The following is a 22,714-nucleotide window of genomic DNA, read 5'->3' as shown; positions in this document are numbered from 1 at the left end:
AAGAAAATGTTATCTTTCAATATGGTACTCCTACCTAAGCAACAAGAAGATTTCGTGCCTGTTTTTATAACGTTTCAAGTAGAACTGTCTCTTTTCCAGTTTTTCATTATTTTCTTATGATGAGGATTCATGTTGCAACCAAAAGTTTCAACATTTTATCAGAATTTTGACAAAAACTTTCTTTAGATAGATGTGTATAATATAATATAATGTAATATAATATAATAACAGAAACAACTCCTTGTACAGGAAAGTGGTGCTAACTCATGAAGCAACTTTGCATAGAAAGTATTTATGTAGTTAAGAAAATACTTTTCATATTTTCTAAAAGATACAGTGCATTGAGAAATTAGAGGGGCAAAGAGAGAGAGAGTGTGTCAAAAGTAGAGGTCAAAATTTAATTATTTTGTATATTGGAGCTGGATATGTCCCCTGGTCCCTCATGGCAGGAGTGGCTCAGGACAACTCTGAGGGGCCCAGTCAAAGCCTTGACTTGAACCCAATTGAACATCTGGAGAGACCTGAAAATGTCTTTTCACTGACGGTCCCCATCCAACCTGACAGAGCCTGAGAGGATCTGCAGAGAAATGGCAGAAAATCCCTAAATCCAGATGTGCAAAGCTTGTTGCATCAGACCCAAGAAGACTCAAGGCTTTAGTCGTTGCAAAAAATGTCTGAATACTTATGTCAATGTGATATGTCAGTTTTTTCCAATTTAATAAATTTGTGTAAAGTGTAAATTCTGTTTTCACTTTGTCATTATGGGGAATTGAGTGTGAATTGATGAGGGGAAAATGAAGTTAAACAATTGTATCATAAAGCTGCAACATAACAAATTGTGAAAAAAGTGAAAGGGTCTGAAGACTTTCTGAATGCACTGTATACCATTAAAGTATGTATATGAAAAATAGTCATGTTGTACGCACAGAAATGGACTCATTTAAAGAGGCTGAGTTACAAATAACAAACAGTAGTTGCTAATAAGTTGAAAACCAGCATGTCAGCTTAGAGAATCCCAACCAAAGGGAATGTATTGTAACAGTACATGACCAGGTTACAGATAAATGACTTGTGGTGGATAAAAAGTATGTATTTGTTAAAAACATTAAAATAAATAATGTACTGTAGTCATTCAGCACCTGACAGGAAATATTCTGATAATGAATAATACTGACCAAGCAGACATGAATATATATCATTTTGATAACAAAATACTTATCTACAAATGTTTGTAATTGGATTGATATATAAATATGTGTAACAATATATATGTATTTTTATACATATATATTTACAACAAAAGGTGCACTTAAATAATGTCATCAAGGAGATGCGGGGTGCCTACCCAGTCCAATGTCCTGGGCTCAGAGGCAGCCATAATCATGCACATAAACTGTTTACCGGTCCTCTTATCGATGGGATAAATAGTTGTGGGTGTGAACCTTCTGTTACTTTCCACAAACTCACAGAGCTGCTGATACACCTGTGGGTATTCGTGCCGTAGGAAAACCCCTCGAATTCGTAACTCTCGTTGTATATTGATAAAACAGATTTCCCTGGCCTTCCTGCCTTCCTCTCCTTCTTTGTCGATGTCTGCTGTTCCTGGTGGTGGAGTGAGGATCAGCGTTTCCATGTCACTCTCTTTCTTCTGAACCTTTCTCTCAGGGCTGAAGGAAGCCAGGGCAACCTTTGCATATTTTCTGACAGTTGGAGCTTGGTTCCTTGGTGATGGCCCATCAGGCAGTTGGTCTCCAACAGCAATCGATACATTCAAGATGAAACATTCGTTTGGGTCATACTCTTTGCCAGCTTCCTGCAGCTCCTTACAATACTCCCCTAGGTTGTCCTTGAAGCTTTCAAGCTCTCGAAGGGACAGGTATGTAGGAGACATAAGTAGACTATCCAGGCCATACTGCAGGAAATTACTGGATGACGCAGGGTTTGGAAAACCAAGGAAGAGAACTCCTCTACCTCGAGAAAGGTACCCAACTTTGGCAATACGGGAGAAGGCTTTGTGGACTTCAACAGTCTCCCGGCAGTGTTTGATGATGTGACGGCATGTGCTGCCAATTCTTCCATATAAGCAGCTTTCTTTATGAATGTCCCAGTCCTCCCTGCGACAGTTACGAGAACAGTAGTAGGTGTAGCAGCTGTGGCAGGATTTAAAATATAGGCAAGCATTGAATAGGGTCTCTGTCCTCCGACATTTGTTGTTGGAGCACATCATTGTGTCGTCCTCATCAGGGCTCTGATCTGGGGAGCACTCATCTGCACTCTTCATTGCATCACTAGCTCCATCCATATCTCGAAAAGCATCAGGATTCATTCTTATTGAGGTTGGTTGCTTGTCAAGAGGAGCTGGTTCCTCTGTACCTGCCCTTGAGCTCTTTCTGGACAGAGATACAGCTTCTTCCTCATCAATTAACTTCTTTAGTTGATCCAGAATGTCCTCACTTGCCCTTCTACTAGGCGGCTTGTAGTCAGTCACAAGATCTGCCAGAAGCTCATCAAGTTGTTCTAAGCTTTGCTGTAGTGAGGCGTTGTCATGTGTCTTCTCTTTGGTTGAGGTTTCAAAGTCACAATGAGACAGTTCTGGACCCTCAGTACTTCTGGAGTCAAGGATGTCCCAACTAGCAGACCGTCCTTCAGCCTTATTAAGGTTCCCTGGTCGAATGTCATTATCAGTTATTGTTATCTCAGGGGTAACAAACCAGAGTTTACTAGCAGTGCTCTTTGACATCTCTGTTGGGCTTTTGTCAATTAGTGAATTATCAGACATTGATAAGGCTGCATAGCGTCTTGGCGAACTGGAGAGATTGACTACCACTGGTTGTGGTTTGTCACCTGTGGCTGCTGCAGGCTTCCTGGAGTCAAGAAGATCATCATAGCTCTGACCCCGCTGTACAGGAAGAGGTTGTTCTCTCTCTACACGAGAGTTGAGAATATTGTCCCAGGACCTGGAGTAAGATTTAGAATCTGTGCCAATTCTTTGAGGTTCTACACATGGGTTGGCATACCAGGTTGTTAAGCCAGGCTCTTGCCGGACTCTGGTTGGAGTGACTTGAGATACATAAGAGGCAGGATTGGTGGAATAACCAGAAGCATCTGAGCCATACCAGTCATCTGTTTGTGCCTGAATAACTCTAGCATGTCTTCGGCCCTCTGTGTAATATGCCCTTGCTGGGATATGGTGCTCAGGTGGCATTGCATACATATCACTGGAATAATAAAACCTTGGCGGAGCAGTCTGGATTTGATAAGACCTGGGATCATCCCCATAAAATATTCTAGTTGGAGGTGTCTGTATGATGTACGGCCCTGGTTCAGTTGCTGTATAGGGTTTGGGATATCCTGTCTGCACAGGGTATGGATAGGGCTCCATCTCAGGATAATAGGGTCTTGTAGCTACAGCTTGCACCACTCGAGTCCTTGGATCTTGCACATATTGCACTTTTGGAGTATATGTTTGTCCCGGTGTGTAACGTTCATCATGAAAGTAAGAACTTGGTTGAGGAGGAGCAGTAGTGACATATCTCCCTGGGTCGTCTGCATAAAAGAACTTGGTTGGCACATTAGGACTAGAATGAGCTCTTCGTTCCCTTCCATAGTATTCACTTGATGAAGGCATCCTTTGCAAGGGAATCTCCATTGGTTGCAAGTAACTATTTGGCATGCTACGGGAATATTGATAAGTTTGCCGACTCTCTGTACCTAAAGAGTCAGTGGGAGTTGGTGTTCTAGAGTAGGAGAAATGGCGTGGAACAGTCAGACTCCTACTGTGGTGCCTCTGCCATGGTATGTCCACTTGAGGTGAAGTCTGTTTCCGTCCTGAATGATGCAATGCTCCGTCATCAGGTTTGATGTCCACCCGACACCTGACATGAGGGCTGGTTGCTGGTTTATCTAGCCCTCCATCCTCTGAATTATCAGCAGCAAAGTGAGGTGAATATCTACTGTTGTCACTCACTTGAGGCTGCAACTTAATGGGATGTACTTCATGCATGTGAGCCCTAGTTGCTGCATAGGATGACTCCCTACGTGGTGATACTTCTGGTCGCCAGCGAGAGTCTCTTGGAGCCCTTTGGGACTCCCTCCCCTTCCTCCCGGAAGATGAGGACCCTTCAAAAGACACAGGGGTGAGACTGGTCTGGACCCGAGGGGCACTTTTTGACCTTGTCCTTCTTTTTTGTTCAGGGGCAGTGATCTCACTGGCCATATCAGCAGCCACTGGTTGAGGAGTTAACCTATGGCTAAAAATGTCTGGAGCAGAAAAGCGGTATCTCTGCTGGCGGCCCAATGCATTCCAGGCAACATCTGGGTTAGCTGCATGCCTATCAGACTTTCTGTATGGGGACTCCATTGAGTATTTGTGTGATTTTGGGTACTCCAATGACTTATAGTCAAAGGTACGGCAGTGCCTCTTATTGACTTTGCTCTTACTGTCCTCCAGTGTGCTGTAATTTATAGAATCACATTGTTTGGAGGGTTGCAAGGACTTGTAGTGTGAAGAAATGGGAATCACTTTTATATCTCGATGCACAGCTGATACGATTATGTCAGGCGGGTCTGTGCGTGTCATCTTAAAGGGACTCCTCTAGTTTTCTCCATCAAGTTGCTTTAATGTTGATGTTGCCTGGAGAGATAACAAAAATTTCAGTCAGTGACATTCAACCAACTATGCATAGAGAAAAAATATGATTGACTATGGCATACTTGTTAGCAGGTTAAGCCGGGCTCAGACTACAGGAGTTTTACAAAATTATTTTGAAATCAAGTTCAATCAAGTTCACGCACAGAAGGAGAAACTTCTCTCCAATCTCTAATATGCACACAAGAGGGGGCTATCAGGGAGCAATGCACCACCTCATGTGAACTCATCTCACGTGATGTCAAGGGTAAGCAGATGTAAACAAAATGGAGACTGTGGTACAACAACTTAGTATAACATTAGTAATACTTTGAAGTCAGAAAAAACAAAAGCAGAAGGTTAAACGAGTCTGGATGAGAAAATGGTCAACACTGGACGTATATTCTTCAGTGACAACTGGAGGTGAAATTTTAATATATGTCAACAGTAGTATGCTAGCTAATGTCAGAGTTGAGCACGGGACTGAAGTAACCATAATTGTAATCATCCCGATTTTTACTCCTAAATCCATGTTTGATATCATTGGGGCGGCCCCTATGAGTCTGCAACGTAGTTTGGAAAGTTTAAGATTGGATCCGTTAACCCCTCACATTACCAGGTAATCTGGTAGGGGGGAATTGGGGTTAAACTGGTCTAAAACCCCTGTAGTCTGGGCCCGGCTTTTGTCCCTTGACTAAATTTTGGCAGAAATATTAAACAAAATTCAGAACTGGCAGGCATAGCTGTGGAGAAAACAGCTGTATTGCTCACAAATGACAAGTGTGCACTGAAGTTAATTTTGGCAAATTCAGGTGGTGCAGGAATGGTAGAAAGCTTTCCAGGGAACTCTATCACCAGGTTATAAATCATAAAAGGGCTTCAGTGTTATTGAGTGATATCTAGAGATGCCAACATTCAATTATGAAAATAAGCCCTTAACTGTGTGTTCAGGATTATACAGAAACATTAATGAAATGCTAATGTGATCTATTTTCACTTAAAACTGACCCACACTGAAAGCATTCACAGCTTCAGAGCTTCTTCACTTCATTCCACAAACAACGCTGAATACTCCTGGGGCCAGTAATGCTTGAAGGGTTTTGAACAAATGGAACAAACTATTCTGTGATCCTTCATATAGTTTGACGTAATTGCTCATTTGAAGTTTAAAATAAGTTCTTTTTAATGAGTTCCACTTCGTGCTGTCTTCAGTGATGGTGATAGCATCAAAAGTATACCCAAATATAAATGCTTGAGTCTAAATCTGTATTCAGCACTGGTTATTTTTAATAATAAGCAGTACAGTGGCTGTGTTGTCTAGTTTAATACTTAGAAGTGTTGAAGTAATCCATTCAACTTGTGTAGTCCAATGTCAGTGTAGTAACAGACCCACAACTTTACACTAAAAATCAAGGAAACGTCATGGTAATCTTTTTTTTAATTTTTTTTACCACTATTAGTGTAATAGAGCTTATTAGTGAAAGTGGGACCCCCATGCATCATGAGTGTGCAGAGATGCAATACACATTATAATGATAATAAAGTATCAGTGTTTTCTTATGATGTAAGTCTACAGACAGCACTGAAAGCTGTTTACACACTGCATTCACATGACATCCTGATTTGTACTTAGTATTCACTGTTTATTCATTAGATGGAAACAGCAGGCGTGCATAAAACTGTCTCTTGTCACATTCAGGGCAATGCAAATTTGCTAAATTAGGACACACACACACACACACACACACACACACACACACACACACACACACACATACACACAAACAAACTTGTACTTCTGTTTTTTTGAGGACACTCATTGACATAATGCATTCCCCAGCCCCTTACCCTCACATTAACCATCACAACTAAATGCCTGACCCCAGGGCTTCGTCTACTTCAATATCATATCATCATATCACACTTGTATTTATTAAATCTCTCACTAAACGTAATAGAATATGGGTCTTGATGAGTTATTCTCTAGACTACAATGAGAGAGATTTGAGGCTATTTCCACACCAAAATAATGTTAAGAAAGTTATAGGTTACTGGTTTCAGTTATCAGACATCATCAGATGCACACGTTATCAAATGTATCAAGCGTGTCTCATATCATCATCTGACATTCAGTCAAATTGTTCTGCTCCATGATGACTTTTCAAAAGTTAATTTCTGAGGAAGCTAACATCCGACATATTCTCGCACCTAACCCTAACCCCTGTGGTATCTGGACATTTCAATTTGATATACAAAAATACAGTTAGAGAGCGGAGCATGAAAAACAAATTCATAACTGATAACATCAAAATATCTTCACTCTGTAAGATCTATAACTCAAACTGGTCCTCACAAACATAGAAGTACAAACACACACACATACATGTTTGTTTCTGTATCACTGCGGGGACAGCTCATTTACTTAATGCATTCCCTAGCACAAACTTTTACCATGGTTTAGGTTAAATTGACCCTCAAGTAGAAAGATAGTAAACTACACTGTTTACATCCACTGAATCACAGCTAGCAAAATCCAGGCATCTCTTACTTATGATTGAGCACCTGATGGCTTCATGAATTAAATCACACACCTTATTGAAGACAAGATGATGTGTTGTTGTGTCAGTGTCAGAAAGTGATAAATAAACAGAATGATTTTGTGGCATTATATAATATAATTTTTCGTTCCTCAGGAATCACATATAACTCTACAGCTAGAGTTAGTAGAGTTCTATGGAAATCATTTCTAGCACAGTTTCACTGTATCTGTTCAGTTGTAAGAGAATCAGTGAAATTCAAATGACTAACTGTAAACAGAGGATGAATCGAAGAACACAGACTGGTAGATGAGCAGTTAGTCATTCAGGTCAGGCTACAGCTATTCATGCCACTTTGGCACTGCTCCAAAATGATGATGTCATTTTCTAATATTTATTAATATGAGGTTCAGTCTCCTCACCATTCACATCTCCAAGTCAATCCAGTCCTAAGGCAGTCAAGACTCAATATGTCAAGTGTAATAAGACAAGTCCAAGAAAAGTCCCAATTCGTTATTTTCTTCAGCTCTGCTACAGCAACATCATTCTACACTACATCCACCCTGAACCAGCTGATTTTGAAAATTGTGTTTACATGTGAAAATAATCCAGGTTATTTAAGTACCACAGTACAGTACGAGACTGTCCTCCTGTAAAAAACGAGCCAATAGGTTGTTGTGCAGCAGGGTTTTATGACCTATGGTTACATTTTGTTGCTAGGTCGTAGTAATTATGACAGAAGCAAAGGGAAAAGTGCGGTGACGTAGTATAACGTGTCTTAACCCAAACCACAACCCTAACCCTGAACCTAACCAAGGCATGACCGTTATTATAGTAACTGCAGCAATGATCGGTACACCACTCACAGTACAGTTGCGTGTTTATTATGGTAACCATGACAACCGAGGTCCGGAATATGCACGCTGCTGTAGGAGCACTAGGGGCGCTATTTCAGGAGACACTGCTGAGTCGTATCAGTGCTGAAAGAAACGATCTGTGTGGTTGTTCAGGTTGGAAGAGTTGTTACTAACATTTAAAATGAGTGATCACAAAGAAGGTTAGAGTAGACAGAGAGCTGTTTTCTATCCACAGTTAACAAATGGTCAGTATTATGGACTGTCCAAAATGGATTCATTCAAGTTAACTCTTATTACGTGAACCTTGTCTCCAAGCAATTACAGCAAACATGTTTTGTAGGAAATGTAATTGTGACCAGATTCACATAATGAGGATTTGTTGTTAATTTACATAATTAGCAGAATACATATTAGTACAATGTTCATAGACAACGTGTTTGTTTTCCACCAAATCATCTGTATGTTTTCTGGTTCTCTTCAGACTCACAGCTCCTGGTTCAGGTTAGGGACAGACCCTGGTCTGGTTTACTACAGAAACAGGTCACAGTGATTTCAGACAAAACCTGTTTATTTACATATAACCAACACCACCATCTTCCACTGATCTTAACCAAAGATCTGTTGTTGCCTAAACCACAGATGGGACTCTGGATGTGAACCTGGTCTCCGGTGTGACAGTCATGTGCTTTGTATGTGTTTGTTTTTGCAGTTTAGTTGTAATAAAACACACTAGTAGACAGAGTTGTATAAATTAATCTGTTATGAACACAACACTGTCAATCTCCCAATGACCCAGCTTTTCAGATAGGTTATCAGCAGTGAGGAGCCAAGCTAGTAAGGCTAGCTTTAAGTTAATACACACTCATCCTGAGGAAGCGTAAAGTCTCAGTCTGCACCAGAGATATTAGTGAAACAGAGAACCTAGAAATTTAAGAAAACACACGTGGGAAAGCTGAGCAGTCCCACTAGTGTGATATTGGATCCATGTCATTTGTTTAGGATATGTCCAGGCTTTAACCACAGCTGAAGCAGCAAGAGGGGGTCAGGAGGGGAGAGCTGCAGCTAATGAGGAGAGAGATGTGGGGGAGGAGGAGGAGGACAACAGCCAACATGCTGCTGTGGGAGAGCCAGCGAGGGCAGAAGCAACAGGTGAGATTGACAGCAAACACATGATGAGAGATGTGGAAGCAGGGCAGGTCAGAGCAGCAGATCTCTCAGGGAAAGGAACTTCATTTAGATTTTTCTGCATCTTGTAGACAGGCCATCAGGAAGCAGCCAGCACAGAGGCTCTGGACGGGATCCAGAGTGGCTGAATATGCCTCAGTTCAAGACTTGGCAGTACCACACACAGCATGGCAAATTTAATTCAATTACTCACGAACCGTCAATGACTTGACTAAAACCTGCTGTTTCCTGCTTCTGATCACAGTAAATGCATGACTTGATTTAAGGCTGTAATTGAAAAGTGACAGGTAGATGCAGTGGTGGAATCTGTTGACGATCAGCAACTTCTGAGAGAAGTCCTGATGATTCTGATCTAGAAAAATTCATGAATAAAGTAAAAAGTCAAGATGTTCATTAATGCTTTTTACTTCAACAAAATGTATTTGGGCATCTGTTTGTAAAACCATAATCTGTATTTATAGGAATGTCTGTCAGACAAATGCAAGAAATTAAAAAAGTAGGATTAAAAAGATGCAGAAATGAAAAGACTGCTTACATAATAATGAAAAATACAAGCTGCTCTAACCCGTGAGAGAAGGAGCTGACCCAGATTGAGCAACTGGTCGAGCAGACGCTCAGACCGGAGCAGATGGAGACTGACTGTGGTGTTGACATGGATGATGTCTTCCTAAAATCCTCTTCCAACTGCACTCAAGTGCACATTTGTAAATGCCCTTTTAAAAGAGTGCAGTTGTCAGAGTGCAAAAACAGTTCATAAAGGTCATATTCAAATGTAATGAAGACAAAAACTACAAGTGTTGCTCTGCTCCACTGTACTGTAAACAGCCAGCACACATGTGCAGTGTATATATATATATATAGGAAATGGATCCAATTCAAAACTAGCTTTCAACTCTGCTCACTATTTTAATGAATGTAAATGTGTTCAGTCAAACACTTTATAAACTCAGAAGAGGACAGGAAAAAAAGTATAAAACTTAAACTGCAACACCACAAAAAATGTAAAAGAAATCAAAAAGCTGAATGTAAGTTTACCAACTGAAAGTGTTGTGACCTCAAAGGTTATATAAATGCGTTTTTAAACAATAATATAGCAGCAAACAACTATTCTCTATGTGAAGATATAGTGGAGTAATGGCATCCTGAGCTGAGCTGGATTATCCAATGGGCATTATGGGCACTGGCCCAGGGGCCCACACGCACTTGGGGCCTGAGCGAGCAGTTTGGGGAAGAAAAAAAAGTTCTTTCTTTTTTTTCTCTTTAAATTTCAGATAATGACACCATGTATAACCAATAAAAAGCACACTGATATGTTTTTTAACCTAAACAGAATGATATACGTAATTGGTCAAGTGCAAGTGTGGAAACCATGGTAACAACTCGCCCCACCCCTACGCCACTGTCTTCAAATGACCCAGTGCTGAACGGACCGGACCGTGGAAGAAGTAGTAAGCTAGCTCAAAATGAATGAAAGTAATAGAAATGGTTGTTTTAAATACAAGTTAAAAAGAGAAAAAGAGGAGAGGGAGAATCAGGATGAAGAAGTTGTGGAAGATGATGTGCAAGCTAACCTGGGACCAGAGGAGGCTACTGTTAGCAGTGCACCACAACCTGAGGCTAGCTGTAGCAGCAGCAGCAGCAGCAGCAGCTCACAGTGGATTTACTAGGTGTCTGACCCAGCGTTGTGGGGGGGCAATCGACGAAGATGGTCATGCTGTCCTTATCGATTGTGGTGCTCTCTGCAATGAAATAGAACTATTCCATATATGCCCTGTGCTATGTCTGAAAAGAAAAAAGAAAAGCCTGGAAAAGAAAGAAAAGAAAGCCTAACCCTAACCCAAGACTTTGTGCTCAGGGGCCTCTGCATTTCTTAATCCGGGCCTGAGCAGAGAACAAACTCACAATCCCTCTGTGTGTGTTGTAATTTGAGTTTCTCTGTTCTTTGTTTTTGAGACCAGAGCACAGGTGGACTGGCCATGGAAACTACCGGCTCAAATCCCGGTCAGCCGGTGGACTGTCAAAACATCCATAAAGTTATTAAAGTCTTTATCAGCTCCATCAGTGTCATTCGTACGGCTGGTCCCAGTGGATCAATCCAAGACTGAATTTCTTTCCCAGTCCAATTGTGGAGCCAAAACTGGTCTGGTTTTACAGATAGGTGAACCCTATGAGCTGCTACAGGGTTTAGCTGGACTCAGAACTGGTTTTTCTTCTCCTCCATGTGTCAGTAACTTGATGGTTCATAATGTTACATGTCTGTTTTCATTAGTGACAGCTACAGTTGCATGCTAATATTAGCTATGTTGATGTTACCAATATTACGAATTTGTTTGGCAAATATTGCATGCTAGCTGGCTAACTGTTAGCATTGCTGTGGAGCATATCATGGCAATGCTAGCATCAGCTAATGCTTGTGGCTGGATTGTTTTTTGTTGGCTCTCGTGTTCACAGGGAAACTTTAGAGGGTGTTCACATTACATCACTGACTGTAAGAGAAAGGCCGAGTATTAGTGCCACATTGAAGAAAAAAAAGAAATGAGAATAAAGTCGTAATATTACGAGAGTTAAAAATGTGAAAATTTCAAGAGAAAAAAAAACATCATTTTTAGGAATATTACATCAACCAATCAAAGAGGTGAAAGGACAGTCAGTATCAGTCTGAGCTGCTTCTAGCAGCTGCTGTTTATCTGTCTGACAATAGAATAGACTCAGTTTCTTCACAATCTTTTCAATGTCCTGATGATGATGATGATGATGATGATGATGATGATGATGGTGATGAGCCAGAAGATGAAGTTTCTCCTTATTTGTGAAACCTCTGCTAAAGTAGAACTTCACAGGATGCTCCATGTTCCTCATTTTAAAGCTTCTGATATTTCCCCTCTAAAACAACATGGAACCTAAAATTATGATTTTATTCTTATAATATTATGTTTTTTTCCTTGTAAAATTACGACTTTATTCTCATATTAGCATTTTTTCTTTAAATATCATGATTTTATTCCCAAAATTATGACTTTATTCACATTATATTTTGTCTTTTTTCTCAAATTTTCTGATTTTTTTCCCTCAATGTGGCCCTAATACTCCATCATAGTAAGAATCTTAATACTGATACCAATGTAGTTTCCATACAAGGTCACATAAGGTGGGTGATTCCTTCGATCAGTAACATAGAGACACTACAGTATAAAGAGCTGGTTAATGCCTCAAACTGATCTCGCTCAAGAGAAAGTGAATGACTGTCCAGTGTAATGGACGTCACTCATCCAGTGGAAGTGCAGTGGTGTTACTCATGGTCAGTGAGCATAGTGAGCAGTGGCTTTTATGGTGAGTTGTGGGTATTTTCTATGGACTGCACTGCAACACTGCACCATTGGCACTGAACACCCTAGAAAATGTCTGACTCCCCGGGCAGAACTAATTCATCCTCTCTAGACTCACCCTCCCCCTACATCAACATGCAACACTACACACTGATTCACCCATAGGCTACTACAATACACATTTATACCATGATATACTGGAGTTTTAAAGGAGGGGATCTCTGTTCCACAGCTGTATACTGTATGTGCCACCTTTAATGAAGTAGGGATTTGGGGAATTGCAGTGGCTGTAGTGGCATGGGTACAGTATATTCCTCTGATATGGTTTCAGGGTCAGGGGCTGTTCTCAGTATAGTTGGGGAAAGCAAAGTAAAGCAGAAGTTGACATTTTTGTTGTGTGATTTTTTAGATTTTATATAGACATGAAACAGGCGATCATCGGCCATAAAGGATTTGGTATGTTTCTACCTAATTTGTATGAAATGCTAAAGGCAAATGTGTTGATAGTTGTTTTGAATGGCCACACTCAAAGGCAAAGCAGAATGCAGTTTAGTCCACATTGATTTCTGTTGCTCTGACTGTGTGACGACTTCAGAAGAAGTAAAATGCATGTTAGCAACTGTAAAAAAATAACTTGTACTTGTAACTCTGGAATATATTGGAATGAGGATAGTGTAGCCTATCTCACTGAGAAGGGATCTTTGTCCAGTATGAATAGGAGGAATGATTACAGAAGAAAAGCCTCTTTCGCTGTTGGTACTGTATGGGCACCTGACTGGGGCAGAGAGGGAATAAAAATTGTGCCAGGACTTTTGACTCAGACTGGTCCACATTGGAGTCACACCATCACGTACAGCACATGCCACACTACCAGAATCAGATCATGAGATGATGGCCACACAGAACAACAGTGGGCCGTGCAACCTGCTCAACCGGGCTGCTCATCCCTCACATCCACATCTATCCCTCTCCATCTTGTCCTCTCTCGCTCTCTTCCTCTGTCTCTCTCTCTGACGTTTTATTTCTTTCACATTGAGCCATTTTGTAGCACCTGACTATTGTGACTGATGTGAAAAAATGGTGAACTTATCCTTTAATGGTTCAAAGGTTTAACGTTTTCTCTGCTGTTGCACGTGGTTTCTTGTCAAGAGCAGGTGGTGGTGATTGTGGCTTGACTAAAGCTTCAGCCATTGTTGTCTTTATAATACAATAGGCCCTCTGAGCAGTGCTATGTCTTCAGGGCAGATTGGCTACACTGAGTTCGGGAAGTGCTGAGAGTAGCTGGTTAGTGTGCTGAATTCAAATAGAAGAAAAAATGTGATAGAGACAAGCGTTAACATTGGTGTTTGTTTCCACCTCTGGAAACAGATGTTGGTGAGTAAAGGAATGAAGTTTGATGCTACTTTTTTATCCAAAACCAGCCATGATTTGCAAAATGTACCACAATCTCTATCCCTCTGTCTTTCCCATACATCACTATTTCTCTTACAAGGGTGTAAGAGAAATAGTTAATCCTGGCTCGGCAGCTGTTTTTTTGCTCCCCAGCTAATTTCATTAACTCAGTCTTTATCACCAGTGCTCTGTAGTCCTGTCTGTCACTCACTCTGAAAACTGTTCTTATCTGATCTTTTTGAATCTTCCCAGATTCCTTAATACTGCAGGAAGCCACTGTGGTGATGTGGTGGATGATGGTGCCAGTACAGACACATAATGAGAAATGATGTGTCACAAGTGCTTCAGAGAGACCGCTAACACTGCATCTTAATCTTTCTCATCTGGATCTCCTACTAAAAACAGCTAAGTGTATACCACTCAGTGCTGGAGAGCAATATACATCTAAAAACTAGAATTATCTCCTCATGGTCATATCCCTCCAGTACTCAGACTACTTTCAGGTTACATAGCAGTTTATCCAGAGTCATAGAAAATAATAAACAATTTGACTGAAATTTTGTCACAATTCATGTGTGAAGTCTTGAGTAATGGCTAAAAATTGTTTTTTTTTTTAGCCATTTAGAGTTTTTCTTAATGAAAGCTATGTCATATTTTAAACCTTAATGTTTAAGAACCGTCTTATGATTTGCTTTGCTTCCATGGACTTACTTTTCTTAGATTAGAAAATGTTTACAGTGAGGTGTGTTAAGATATAATGTGTGTAGTAAGATGTACCAAGACAACACAATGCTTGCAGGAAGGTGTCAGATAATGTATGTCAGAGACAGTACATAGCAAGGTCAGAGGACAGAAGAAAATAGATGCCAGTCTTCCACTGTGTTGCTTGTATCACAAATTAGGTTACATGTCATTCTCCCTCTCTCCTGCTCATACAACTGGTAAGCATCTATACACTATACAAAGGCAGTGATACTTAGCAACATGCTAAGAATGGGTAGGAAGCTCCATTATAAGTCACTCAATGAGTGATGCTTTTTTTGTGCTCTGTGACCCATAACCCTGCAGTGAAGAAGCTGTTAGTTGAGGGTTAAATAATTAAGTCTTTCAAGCCTGAGAGGATGAAACTGTGCTGTTATTCAACCATCTTTAGCAATGGACCAGTAGAGTGTAAGTTTGGTCTTCAGCCTTAAATCTTAACCATTCTGACGTTAGTCAACAAATCACTATTGTGCTGTGATTATTATCCCTGTAATTTAAACAGGAAGCTGGCCGACAGTTTGGTTTGTTTTGGTTGTAGCGTGGCCATATATATTATTTTAAAGAACTAGAGGTTTTAGTTGCTGGTGGGGATCATACTGAATCTCTTCACATTACAACATACAATACATGTCATACCGGTGACATTGCTGTGTACAAGTAAACCAAAGATACAGCACAAAGGCAAAGGGGTTATTTATCCACTACTCAAAATTTTTGTCACAGTTAATATTACTTTTGTGTCATACTTTAGGAGGTGGCATCTTTAGTCGCAAATTGTTGCAACAGGCCAAGGAACAAAATCAAAGTCAGTGTTTCCTCTCAGACATCACCATGACATTACAACCCCAAAAAGGGGCGCTATTAACTAACGGACAACCAAAAACACATTACAAGAATAAAAACAAAAATCCGCTACACATTTTGTGTACCTACCATCAGTTGTTCAAATTCAGCTTCTTACAAAACTAGAACATCCACCTCGAGGTTGTTTGCCTCCACCAACCTGGGGTCACAATTTCCCCTTCCTGAGTTACAGCGTTGAATAATGGCCAGAAGAATTTTTTGCAGAACATTATGATGTCACAGTGACCTTGACCTTTGACCTTTGACAATAAAATTCTAATCAGTTCATACTTTAGTGAAAGTTTGCTCCAGATGTAATAAAATTCCCTCTAGGCATTCATGATATATCGAACAAGAACCAAAATCTAATCAGTTCGTCTTTGAGTCCCAAGCAGCAATGTCCGGGGCTAAAAAATGAAGCCAACACTGAAGAACCAAAAGCTGCAGTTCCTCTAATGACCACTAGAGTCTCCATAGACTTCCATGTTAAAATGTCCAACTTTACAGCAGAAATAAACATGTTTACAGCCTGGTACAAGAACAGTTTTGGTCTCTAGAGCTAATTTCCTCCTTCATGGCAACTGTTTATATAACTCACCTATTTACATTTTATTAAGACTTAAAGTTATTTAGAATTAAGGGCGTGCCACTTTGAGTGACAGGTGGGTGAGAATATGCTTGCCACAAACCAGAATGAACCAAAGTCACGGCTCCACACATGCTCCTCTTTGCCCATTTTTGGATTAGCTGGGAGTTAGGGCCAAGATAGTCAAAATCGCTATTCAGAAACCTGTGGTTGACGTCACAGACGCTACGTCCATCTTTGCTAATGTTTGAGCCAAATCTGAAGAAATTCCCTCCAGGTAGTTTTGAGATATCACATTCAAGAAGCGAAAAACGTGTTTTATGAGGTCACAGTGACCTTTTACCACCATTGGTTCATCCTTGAGCGCAACTGGACATTTGTGCCAAATTTTAAGAAATTCCCTAAAGGTGTTCCCAAGATATTGCGTTCAAAAGAATGGGACAGATGGACGAACAGAATACTTGAAAACATATGCCTCCTGGCAACAGACAAGGCGGAGGCACAACAAGTCTAAAACACCATTTGTGCTGTTCATAGCAATGAAAAATTAAAGTTACACACTTCAACAGAAACATCTCTTCCCAGAAACAGAGGGTCTATTACTATAGTGAAAAGTAGCTCCAGTGAAAACATAGTGAAATCTGTGAGCAGGACTGAGGTATCTTGAAAGAGATGTTTTTGAATGCTCTTGTTCCGTTCTGTGAGACAAATGAAATTCCTTTTACTTCCATTGCATTAGGGTTGAGGCTATATATTAGAAACCTGGGCAAATAAAACCAAAACAATCAACGTGTCTAGATACAACTAGGTGTGGTAGAGTAGTGACAAAATGTATTTTAATCTAATTTGGGTGAAACATCCTTTTAAATAAATGACTCGATGCCTGGTTACTTGGCCTATTGTAAATACTGGATAGTGTTTCATATTCTCTATATATTGTATATCATCTCTGTTACATTAAATTTCTCACATGACCAGATGAAGGCAGTGCTCCATCTCTTGGCCATTGTTCCTAATTCCACTGGAGTAGCCTCTAGTATCACATGTCTGAGCCTCTTGACTAAAGTATGCCATTACATTTGAGCGGGCTAGCTGACTCTTCAGCTCTATAAATGCTGTTTCCGCCATTTCCCGTATCCATTTGCAGGATTGTCTCTTGAGTCTCTTCGATGCTCCTGATGTAGTGGCCATATTGGGGATAAATCTGCCACTGTAGTTTAGTAGCCCCAAGACACATCATGCCTCAGCAGCATATTGGTCGGCCTGTGTTCTCTACCACATCAGTCCTTCAATTTGTTGCTCACATATTATGCCCTGTAAAAAAATGTCCCATGATGCTAAAAGAATCTCTGCTGCAGATGAGATTCACACATCAGCTACTTATAGCACCATGGACCCATGTGTCACTAATATAGCCCATGGCTGAGACTTCAGCTCTATATATGGATATGTGTTGTGTAGGAGATGTGTTTGCTATATGCCTCCAACCTCATGATCAAAAATTAATTTTTAATGTTGCATGATTCTGTAAATCAAGGTTTTTTTAATTATTTATTTTTTCTACAAGATCTGCGCAGCAACTGAATTATGGTTAAGTTATGGTTAAAGATTCTGTAAATGATCATCACTGCCACTAGAGGTCGCACCAGCATCTCAGACCACAACGAATGGTTCGTTGGCCTTAGCTCCCCCTCTCCTCCCTTAACCTTCTCAGCCAGCAAGGTGTTACAAAGCCTGTGAAAGCCTCCACTAAACACACAAGAAGCTCAGCTGAATGAAGTTACCCTTTGACATGAGAGCCAACAAACTAAAATTAACCACAACCATCAGCCCACGCTAACATTGCCATGATATGCTCCACTGAGACAATTAGCCAGCTAGCAATAGCAACATTTGCCAAACAATGTCATAGTATCAGTAACAGCAAGTTAGCTAACGTTATCATGTAGCTTCCACTAATGAAAACAGATGTAACGTTATGAACCATCAAGTTACTGACACATGGAGGAGAAGAAAAACCAGTTCTAGGTCAAGCTGGTCCCTTTAGCAGCTCGTTGGGTTCTCCTCTCGGTAAAACCAGACCAGTATTGGCTCCACGGTCAGACTGGGAGAGAAATTCAGCCTTGGATTTATCCACTGGGACCGGCCACACAAATGACACTGACGTAGCCGGTAAAAACTTTGAAATGGACGTTTTGATGGTAGTCCTCGTGAATAGTCAACCTGTGCTCTGGTCTCATCTCTTTATTTGTTAGAGGCCTTTTTAGATGAAAACGTGGTTTTGCTTTCTCTTGAATGCTGCATACTGTCCAGTGCCATCTCACTTGTGGGTGGTCCCTGTGTTATAAATGTGGGACGGCCAACAGTTTAACAGGGAGGGACTTGTATGATCTATGAAATAAGTCTCAGTATGATATGATAATAAATTGGTATTAATAATCCTCAGCTTCTGAGATGACTGAGAAAGGGTCAAAGACACATGTACAGACATCTGACTGATCAGACAGCTTAAATCAGGAGACCAGTGTGCATGCATACATGCTCATATGTGAGACAACAGATTATGCTGAGAGTCAATTCAGTCACTGGTAGCTTGGTTTAATCTACTGGTACAGCAATGACGTATGGGTGGTTGCTATTTTTGGACTATTGTGTTATTATGCCACCTAGCTGCAGGGCAGCACTGTCAAAATTGATTTAATCCATAAAAAAATCTAATTGTGTGCAAACCAACACAACGAGAGACACAACTACTTGTATAGTTGCTCATTTGGGTGCATATTTACGAAATGTGGCCACAGGTCGTTGGTGCTCAAATGGTGGCTCACGTAGCTTCCATACAGCTTCACCCGTTCCACAATTTTCAATTTGTTCAATACTTTGCTTTATCAACAAATACCTGCAAAACTAATGACAGTCCAATTTGTGTGTAGTGCTTGTTAGGAAATGTTAAATGTTAGCTTGCTAATACTCTAAACTAAAATGGTGACCATAGTAAAAATTATACCTAGGCAAAGCTACGATATGAAAGTTCTGGAAATCAAACCAGCGCTAGCATGAGACTCTACTTGAAACCACTACACTCCTCCAACCCCTCCCTCTCCCGGCTCCCAGCCCCTCACCTACATTGTTGTTGTGTTCACTGTCTCAAATAATGTAGGAATAGGGAGCTTGCTAACCTGTGAGTCATCCATAGCAACATCTTTCAGCAGCTAATAGTAGAATCAGTGCAAGAGGAATAGTAGTCCAGAAGTGTGAGTGTGAGTGTTAATAGCTGCAAACCCATAACTTTAACTTTGGCCTTCCCTGATTGGTTAGCATAGAAGATCTGCTGCCAGGTTGCTCAATGACTCAAGGTCAATATGTGTTGTTGTGAACATGTAAGCATCCTGATATGAGTATTCTGCTCAAATAGATAGATAGATAAATAGATTTGCTGTTGGCAATAAGACACACTTAAAACCTAGTATATGGCTGGACTGTGTATCTTCAATGTGCAAAATTGAGCATGTAGTTGAGGTTGTTGCTAAATGTCACTATATGAAGTAATGCGCTAAATAGCATATTCATGACGTCATATCTGCCTTCAGCCTAGTGGTTTCAGGGGGTTTCAGCTCTTTAGCTGTTCTCTTCCCTCCTCCTCTGTGCTCACATATACAGTATTTTAATACAGCTGAATTCACATTAAAGCTGTTTCTCATTAACAAGTTTTTCTGTTTCCGTTGTCAGACAACAGAAAGTATGAAACAGTGACTGAAACGCAGCCCATTAAGACTACATGTTAACCAACAGTCACTTCAAAGCCAGGCATAGAGAGGTGTGCCTGTGGAGGGAAAGCCCGACCTCGTGCTGGCGATTCTTATCTACAGAAGTAGTTAAGGTTTGTCCCAAAATCGCTAATGCTGTTTTTTTTTAAAAAGGTGGGTCTGAAAAGTTGGTGAATCTAGTACTTAATTTTGTGTGTGTGACACTGAGGACATACAAATGAGGGATCCAAGGCTGCGTCCACACTACTACATTTTCATTTTAAAATGGCATTTTAAAACGACAATGATGTCCAACACACACCTGAAAAACACACATACAGGACCATTAAACGGGAAGCAGATTAACTACTCTGCAGTTGATTAGTTGCACAAAATCCTCTGAACAAGGAACAGCAAAGACAGTTGTAGCGTTAAACTGAAGAATGTATGTGAACAACAGCTGCTAGCAAAGACAACAAGGTCAGAGACACTGTGATTCATTATCATGTTGTATTCACCACTGATAGTCCAGGCTGATGAGAGCCAATCAGGAGAGACCGTGGGTGTCTACATCATCATTTCCAGAGGACTCAGTTTTCACCTCTCCAGACTACAACACAACCTTAGAGTTTTCAAAATAAAACACAACCCCAGAGTTTTCAAATTAAAACAGGTCCAGCAGAGTTTTTGGAAGTCTCAGTTTTCAGGGCTTGAAAACTCCAGAGTCATGTGGATGGCAGGAGGAAACGTAGGAAAAGCAATGGGTTTTTAAAATGAAAATCTGTGGCCGTCATGGAGATTTGCCTTTTTGCCTTCGTTTGCACAAAGTTACGATTTTTGACTTGAGAACTCCCCTCATGTTTTTAGCTTCACCAGTCAGTCTTTGGTGTCTGCTATCTCACAATTTAATGGTGGATAGTTTATATATATAGTTTATAATAAGATAATTAAGGATAAACTTTGCATGGCACCACGTTCAGTGTATCTTCATCATTAGTCTTAAATGAATCACCTCATTCACTCACTCATCCCTCTTTGGTATGTTTGTAGGCACTGGGTTTGTGTTGGGTTTGGCCTCTGCTGCAGTTTCCACCATCACTACAGTGTCTTCAGAGACTAACAGTATCCAGGCCACCTGGACGCTGCAGGCTGACTGTGAACCTCTCTCTGCTGATATCACTTATTGAATGAATTATACAAAGACAGTGCTGAAATGATCACTTGATAAACTGGTGCGTAATTGGCTGGAAATTCATTCATGACTAATGTTACATCTACCTGGGGCGGAAAATACTTTTACATTATCTTTTGATAATAAAAATACCAAACGTGTGTTCCAGCTTCTGTGTGAAAGTTTGCTGATTGTCTCTTTAAAAATTGAAGACTGTGACTGTTTCCCATGGACATTTGTCAGTAGCTTAATAATTAGTCAGCTGGATAAATCATCAGTATGGTCCTCAGGCCTGTGGACAAATACATAGGAAATGCTCAAAATTGTTCCAAAAATTATACAAGTGGGAAGTGATGCATGGAAATGAAGATTGGGAAGAAATAGTAAAACTGGCTGCTGTGGCTGGATATAATATCTGTGGATGTATCTGCACACAGACCGTGGCCTCTATAGAGCTCTGCAACATCTGGCTAAGCTACTCTGCCGGTGTGCTCATGACAAAACCAGAACAGCCCATGCAACCTGTGTAACCCTGCAACAGCGCAGTGCTGAGGACCTGCCTTATTCCAAATGAAATTAACATTGGTCGCAGAGTAAAGCATCAAGTCCGAACAGGCGCATTGACGCTGCGTAGTGCTGAGTCTCCTGACTGCTGCTGCTGCTGCTGCTGCTGCAGCTGCATGAAGAGCTGCTGCCTGGAGCCAGAATCCTGATGAGGATGATGTCAGTGTTCAGGATGGGAACACGTTAGTCCAACATCAGCCAGCAGGGAAATGACTTCAGGAGTCTAATGAAGGGGACACACAACCCGCGGCAACCCTCCGTGCTTCATCATACAAGCTCACAACTAAAACCACACGCTTTGCTAAATGGCTAAACGAATTTAATAAGTGCACACATCCGAAAATCTGCGCGATCCCCACCGTGTGGAACGTATATGACCGTCGCAGTGATGTCAAATCAAACATATATGAGGAGGGGAGCCAGCACAACACGACGCGGAGCGGGTTGTGGTAGTAAAACGCATCATCTGATGTGTGTGTCCCCGCAGAGCCGCGGCGCGCAGAGCACGACAACACGGTGCTGCAAATCAAAAGCTCCACGTCTTACCGCATCAGCCCGGAGCTGCAGCCTCAGCTCATCCATGGTTCTGTCGAGGACGGTGGTTTCCCAATGACGACATCGGACATGTGCAGAAGGTGAAAGTGAAATATCCGCGTTAACGTCCTCCTCCCTTTCGTTACATCGTTGGAGCAATCCAACGATGGCGCAACCCCGCTGCACCATCCACATCTATGTGGCCGCAACCGCCCTCCCTCCCCCCACCTCTCCCTCCCTCCTTTCTCTCTCTCTCTCTCTCCCTCCCTTACTCCCTCTCGCTCGCTGTGATTGCCTCCGTCTTCATCTTCCTGCCTGAGAGGAACATATTTCAATCTGTTGTGCACATTCACGCTCTCATCAGGAAGTGACATTTGGGATCAGGCAGATTAGTAAATGGTGGGTTTAGGATCAGGTCTAGGATCAGGTTTTAGTCAGGTTGAGCAGGTTAGAGTAGCTGAGGTTAGGTTCAGGTTAATGTAACCATCATATATGACAGTATAACCTTGAGGTGGATTTAGACTGCATTAGTTAGTTGTACCTAATAAACGGAGCCAGCTGAGTGTGTTTATAATCCCTGCTTT

The 22,714-nt window shown here is 41.1% G+C and overlaps 1 protein-coding gene across 1 annotated transcript; it reads right to left on the bottom strand.

The window, feature by feature from the left end:
- Nucleotides 1-827: 827 nt before the first annotated feature.
- On the bottom strand, nucleotides 828-22,277 carry LOC111221070 (uncharacterized protein C9orf172-like). The gene is made up of 2 exons (XM_022744393.1): nucleotides 22,143-22,277; nucleotides 828-4,633 (listed from the first exon to the last, which is right to left on the bottom strand). The coding sequence occupies exon 2, from the start codon at nucleotides 4,577-4,579 to the stop codon at nucleotides 1,310-1,312; it is 3,270 nt and encodes a 1,089-aa protein (XP_022600114.1). The 5' UTR covers nucleotides 4,580-4,633; nucleotides 22,143-22,277; the 3' UTR covers nucleotides 828-1,309.
- Between the last annotated feature and the right edge of the window lie 437 nt (nucleotides 22,278-22,714).

This window comes from Seriola dumerili, unplaced genomic scaffold (genome assembly GCF_002260705.1).
Source record: "Seriola dumerili isolate Sdu_G_001 unplaced genomic scaffold, Sdu_1.0 BDQW01000081.1, whole genome shotgun sequence".
Classification (NCBI taxonomy): domain Eukaryota; kingdom Metazoa; phylum Chordata; class Actinopteri; order Carangiformes; family Carangidae; genus Seriola; species Seriola dumerili.
Note: the sequence above shows the minus strand (reverse complement) of the source record. Positions and strands in the feature narration are given on the sequence as shown.

Coding starts and splice junctions, on each gene's coding strand:
- LOC111221070 (XM_022744393.1), bottom strand. CDS start 4,579: ATGACACGCACAGACCCGCCTGACATAATCGTATCAGCTGTGCATCGA.